Genomic DNA, 7083 nt, shown 5'->3' on the forward strand with positions numbered 1-7083 from the left:
ACACATACATGCGTAAGTACATACATGCATACATACATACATACATACATACATACATAATACATACATACATACATAAGACTACAGACCCAATCCATCACTGGAACTGTAAAAATCTGTAAAACTTTGCAGATGTTTATCATTTAAATATATATAAACATGTCTAGATATGCAACTATGTGCATGAGAATACATACATAAAACATACAAAAATGTACGTATACATACATACATGCATACAAACAAAAATACCCTATTATTGATGTTGAAATTCCGATGAAGGAGTCTTGAATCTAGGTTAGAAACGGCCCTATACATACATAAAACATACAAATCTGTACGTATACATATATACATGCATACAAACAAAAATATCCTATTATTGATGTTGAAATTCCGATGAAGGAGTCTTGAATCTAGGTTAGAAACGGCCCTTTCTCTATTGGCAAGAAATCTTGAAATAAAACTGAACATACATATGCAAGTATATATATATATATATATTTTTAAGGTTGGAACTTGAAGTAGATAAAGCTATAAGAAATATCATGTAGAATACAGGGTAAAAAGTTTTCGGTTGTAAAATGAGTCTTCTCTCCCGGACGCTGCAAAGAGGAAGTGTGATAGTGTTAAATAAAAGTAGTTACACGAAGCCGAAATGATAGAGATCTTCCTACGGTCACAATAACTAGGCGTATTTTGACTATCAGATGTCTTCTTAAATTACTTATTGGCAATGCAAACCCACATCAGTTGCTTCATCTTCCAGAAACAAGGAAATAAGTAAATAAGAAATAAGTAAATAAATAAATAAAAATTAGAAATTGAGGGGAAAAAAATATAAAGCAACAAAACAAGTAAGCCGAAGGAAAGTTTTGTTCATCTCGCTTTCGTTTTGCTTTTCTCTCTTCTAATCATACAATTGTGCGTGCGTGTGTGTATGTGATATTATCGTATATGCATCATCATCATCATCATCATCATCGTCATCGTCGTTGTCGACATCGTCATAGTCGTCGTCGCCGTTATCATCCCTTTACGTCAACCTTCCACTGGACGGATAGTCAATCATCACGGTGCAGAGCAGCTGTTCGTATTCGGAGTTACTGTCACCTTCGACAGGTAAAGGGACTACGTACATTTCGCTCATACAGTTTATCTGAGGCATTTTTCCTGTGATTGACGCTCTACCTGATGCCAGCCACTTCTCAGGATGTACTGGGGGGCATTTTAGCGTAAGCACATGCACGACTTTGAAGCGAGAGCGATTGGCGAACTGAGTAAGAAGGAAAAATATGATGAATGTGTGATGAGACAAACAGAGTGAATAAAGCGTAAACGTGGTAGAGGAGTGAGCGACAGAGAGAGAGAGAAAGAGAGAGGGGAGACAGAAAGAGAGAGGGGAGAGAGGGAGAGAGACACTGAGGAGGAGAGAGAGAGTGCTAGGAGCTAGGAATAATGGAAGAGAGACAGCAAAATTTAGGTGTTATGAAAGTGTGTAATGGCGGAAGACAATGGACTAGGGGCAGTAATGGAGGCAACGAGATTGTTGGTAAGAGAGAGCGCGGAATGAGACGTGGCTGTTTGAGCGCTATTGATTTGGTGCAGCTGACATTCAATTTGTTTTGGGCGATAGTACGTTTTGGTACCAAAAGCAGATACACACACACACACACGTACATACACGCACCTTTCACAAAACCTCGATACGGATGAAATAAGAGTGTAAACATTCTTTCTACATTATTCATATCTAACGCGCAGTGAGGATTTATAATATTGGTTTCAAAGTTTGGCACAAGGCCAGCAGTTTCGGGGAAAGGATACGTTGATTACATCGACCTCAGTGCTCGACTGATACCTATTTTATCGACTCACCCAAAGAGTAAAAGGTAAAGTCGACCCACGGAAGAATTTGAACTCAGAACATAAAGACGGACGAAATACCGATAAGCATTTTGCCCGGCGTGCTAACGATTCTGCCAGCTCACAGCCTTCAGAATTTGTAATATTAAAATCAATTTCAATTTTTCTGATTCACACTGTGTCGCAGTGGTATCATTATCTTAGACATACTTAAAAGAATTAAAGATTTGAAAATCGAAACCTAGATCAGCTATATTGGACACACAGTACAAGACAGGAACTGAAAAATATCTAAGCAACTTCTACGCATAGATTTACTGACTATCTTTGACTTGACTTGCCGGATTCCAGATTATTTCAAAGGGAAGGAAATTCAGAAACAGTTGCAGCAGGACACCAGGACAGCAGGCCTGAGATATGTTGTCTTTGAGCAAGGGGTACTGGGTACACGCACGCACACACACACACACACACACACACACACACACACACACACACAGATATATGTATATATATGATGGAGGTATGTTGGATTGTTGGCATGGCTGTTTTTGTATATGTGGATCAGTATCATTGGATTGTTGATATGACTGTGGAATAGTATTATAGCACATCCTTTTGACACACACACACACACACACACATATATATATATATATATATCTATATATATATATACACTTATAAGAGACCAAAGTGTACGTACGCCGCTATATTTATATAAAAAGGAATACCAAAAATGGGACAAGAACGCAAAACATCCAGACAGATGATACAAAAAAAGGACAACAAAGCATCCAGACAGACGATACAAAAAAAACAAGAACGGGTCATTCGAATTTTCTTTCTTCAGTCGAGTTCCAGATTATCTTTGCAATTTCGGCTGGTTATACTCAAGATTGCTCCAATTTAGACAGCCACAAGGAAAAACTAAGTTAAGAGCACTAGATTCCTTGGAAGAAAGCAGCGAATGTATACGAAAATAAGGACGGAAAAAACGGAGAAATGGTACGCAAATACAAATGCAAATACAGGATATTTGCATTTGTGTACCATTTCTCCGTTTTTTTCCGTATGTATTCGCTGCTTTCTTCCAAGGAATCTAGTGCTCTTAGCTTAGTTTTTCCTTGGTGCTGTCCAGATTGGAGCAATCTTGAGTATAACCAGCCGAATATTTTGTAATATTTATGTTTAGAAGGAAAGTGTTTTCTAAGAAGAATTAAGATTTTGCCTACTCGAACGGTTAAGTTGATGTAGTATGCCGTGTGAACCATGTGATGAGTCTTTCTCTGCTCTTTTGTTTATGTTGTTGTTGCTTTTTCTGCACGTTTTTGGCCTAGCTAAGAGCTCTAGACACGAGATTTTTTTCTTTGTAGCCCTTTCTGAGAAGAGATTTCTTGGAATAGAGTACAGCGTCTGTGAAATTTTGCCTATTTACAGGGGGCAAGAGACTTTACGGGAGGTTTTGAGTGTATGTATGCGTTTGCATGCATGCATGCACGTATGCATGTATGTATGTATGCATGTATGTATGTATGTATGTATGTATGTATGTATGTATGTATGTATGTATGTATGTATGTATGTATGCATGTCTGTCTGTATGTATGCATGTATGTATGTATGTATGTATGTATGTTGTGTCTGTGTATGTCCCGTCTGTTCATCTATCCATCCATCTATCTATCTATCTATCTATCTATCTATCTATCTATCTATCTATCTATCTATCTATCTATCTATCTATCTATCTATCTATCTATCTATCTATCTGTCTGTCTGTCTATCTATACTTGTTGAAGGAAGCAGGCCGAAACTTCGAAGTTTCATTCTTACAACTACCCTTATCAAAACTTTGATATGCCCTTTACTAAAGAGTATTCAGTAATTATTCCGTCTAATGTAAATTTGCTTTTATTTATAACTCGATATAAAAACAAACATTAATATTTATACATATGTATATATTTATATATATGTATTTGTGTATGTATGTACTTATGTCTATTTGCATGTGAATATAAGCATGTATATGTGTGTATGAGTGTATACACACCCAGGCACGAACACAGGCACATAAATGAATTTAATGTGAATATAGGTTGGCATCTCTATGTTCCAGCGGAGCGTTCTTTTTCAACGTGCGCGCGTTGATCATACCCATGTGTGCACACGTAAGTATACATATATATATATATATATATATATATATATACTATATATTATATAATATATATATATATATATATAATATATATATATATATATATATATATATATATAGGGAGTTGTACTCTCGCATAGCAAGTGATTTGATCTGAGATCGTGTGCTGAAACGAAAACAATTGGAGCGTGGAAGGTGTTTTGTAAGCCATTTAAGAAACACACAAAAGCCGTTCGATTCACTTCAACATTTAAGTTTAATTTGTCAAAATATTTTCGTCGCTAAAATCCGCGACCTGTTCACTGAGCACGGATTTTTGTCAGTGAACAGGTCGAAAATTTTAGCGACGAAAATATTTTGACAAATTAAACTTAAATGTTGAAGTGAATCGAACGGCTTTTGTGTGTTTCTTAAATGGCTTACAAACACCTTCCACGCTGCAATTGTTATATATATATATATATATATATATATATATATATATATATATATATATATATATATATATATATATATATGCGGGCTTATTGTCGTGCACATGTATGTGTACAAACGTGTAAATACCTACATTAATAACTATGGCAATATTCTTTAACCTTAATATAGAAATAGTAATATAAAATTAGTTCTACCAATGACTGAGGCGTCTCTCAAATGCAGTCTATTGACATAAGAATTGCTCGGCGCTTTGTGCCAGCCATTTCTCTGCGATAGTTTTCAATACATTTAATTCTTTTTTTTATAATTGGTTTTGTTTTAATGAAAGCTAAGTCGTTTATCCCAAGACTTGAGGAGTTGAGCTAAAATGAATTGAGTGATATGCCTAAGGAGACATTGTAATTAAAATGTATGTTTGTAAAGTGTAGAGCGTGTGGGAAGTGTTTGGGGGGACGGGGGAAAGATAATGTGTGATTAAAATATAAAAAGTATTATGATCAAACAACTATATCTGTGTTAGGCAAATGTAATGAAGAAAAATAAACAAGAAAAATAGAACAATAACAAAAAAAACCTTCCCTCCCTAAAAAAAGAACAATGAAATGCAAAAACCGAGCTAATTGGTTTATTATATTTTTTCACAGGTTAAGTGTATATTGTAACAACAACAACAGCAACAACAACAACAGCAGCAGCAGCAATAATTAAAACATGATATTATAGTTACTTTTATTATTATTATTATCATTGTTCCGCCAGAACTCATTACTTGCAAGTAATCATCACCATCTTCCTCACCCTCCTACTCTTCCTCGCCCTCCTTCTCCTCCTCACTCTCCTTCTCATCCTCACCCTCCTTTCCTTCCTCATTCTCCTTCTCTTCCTCACTCCTTCCTTCTCCACACCCTCCTCCTCCTCATCATCATCACTGTCTTCGTTGTCTGTCGTCGTTGTTGTCATTAATATTAGCATTTTGTGTGTAACCATTATACATTAAGAAACCATCATCATTCATCATCATCATCACTATTATTATTATTATTATTATTATTATTATTATTATTATTATTATTATTATTATTAAAGTCATCATCATCGTCCCTCTTCCTCCTTTCCCCTTCTCATGACGATAATAATGATGGTTATGTTGATTGTCGTCGTCGTCGTTATCATCGTCGTCATCATCATCATCATCATTTGCTTTAATTTTACATTTTTGAGCTAAAAAATCATTATTGTCATTATTGAGATTATCATTATTAATATTATTATTATATAATGTTATAATTATCATTATTATTGATCAAACTGAACTGTAGAATGGCGCCTCACATTATAATTGCTTTCATTATGAAGGAGATTATTGTAAAAGAGAGCCTGTAACAATTACGATAGCTCTGGCTTCTTAGTCGGCGCGATCTCTCAACGTAAGGGTAAGAGGTTATCTGACGCTAGACAAAAGAAAGTCTTGAATTCAGGTACAGCACTTGATAGCTTAAAAGTCGCACGGGTAATCTAAGTTGCACTCTAATTTCAGCAGCGCATATTCAGGAAAAACAGTTTTTGGAGCATTAAAGCTTCTGGGAGGCCCAGTGTCGCTTATGGGATACGGTATGATATTTTGAGACCTTTTATTTTGGAACAAAAAGTTAGGCGTCTTATATGCCATCAAAGGCAGTAGTTTAAAATAGCGAGTGAACGGTCGACTGTAAGCTGAAGTTTAATGAAATAGAGCTAGTTGAATAAGGACCGGAACAGAAGACGATATATGTGCGTTGAATATTATAATTGTTCTTAATTTCCGCCCAAGGCCAACAGTTTTATGAGGAGACCTTGGCCGGTACTATTTTTATTTTTATCAACCCCGATGAATGAAAAACAGTTGATCTCAGCGTAATTTGAACTCAGAACGTAAAAAGCCGGAACGAAATCTCCGACCGATTATGCTCAGCCACACCCTCTGTTAAGCATTCAGTACAATTGAATACTACATGCAGTGAAAGATAATTGTTTAGCTGTACGATATTATGGTGTATTACAAGGCGGCGAGCTGGCAGAAACGTTAGCGCGCTGGGCGAAATGCTTAGCGGTATTTCGTCTGCGTTACGTTGTGAGTTCAAATTCCGCCGAGGTCGACTTTGCCTTTCTTCCTTTCGGGGTCGATAAATTAAGTACCAGTTACGCACTGGGGTCGATGTAATCGACTTAATACCTATGTCTGTCCTTGCTTGTCCCCTCTGTGTTTAGCCCCTTGTGGGTAATAAAGAAATAGATATTATGGTGTATTATATGGAATAAAACAAGATTCCTTTATATACCTTATTTTTTATTGCGTAATGAAGTAAGTTGTTTATCTTTCGAATTTTACTCGGTCCAGTCATTGGACTGCAACAATGCTGGGGTACTTCCTTGAAAGCTTTTATCAAACAAATTGATCCTACCATTTTTAAAGTCTGGTATTTATTTAATCGGACTCTTGTGCCAACCGCAAATTTTATGAGGGATGGGGGACAAACACAAACAGAAACACACACCACCACCACAACAAACACAACAAACAAAAACTCACAATGTATTGCTAAATTGTACTCTCTCTCTATACATACATATATATA

The 7083-nt window shown here is 35.9% G+C and overlaps 1 protein-coding gene across 1 annotated transcript in view; it reads right to left on the minus strand.

Annotated features, from left to right (window-relative positions):
* LOC115219655 (protein unc-93 homolog A-like) overlaps positions 1–5428 on the minus strand; it is a 68818-nt gene extending 63390 nt beyond the window's left edge. The window contains exon 1 of the mRNA XM_036509813.1: positions 5398–5428. Within this exon, the coding sequence (XP_036365706.1) occupies positions 5398–5428 (31 nt within the window). The remainder of the gene's footprint in view (positions 1–5397) is intronic.
* Positions 5429–7083: the final 1655 nt, after the last annotated feature.

This window comes from Octopus sinensis, linkage group LG15 (genome assembly GCF_006345805.1).
Source record: "Octopus sinensis linkage group LG15, ASM634580v1, whole genome shotgun sequence".
Taxonomy (NCBI): domain Eukaryota; kingdom Metazoa; phylum Mollusca; class Cephalopoda; order Octopoda; family Octopodidae; genus Octopus; species Octopus sinensis.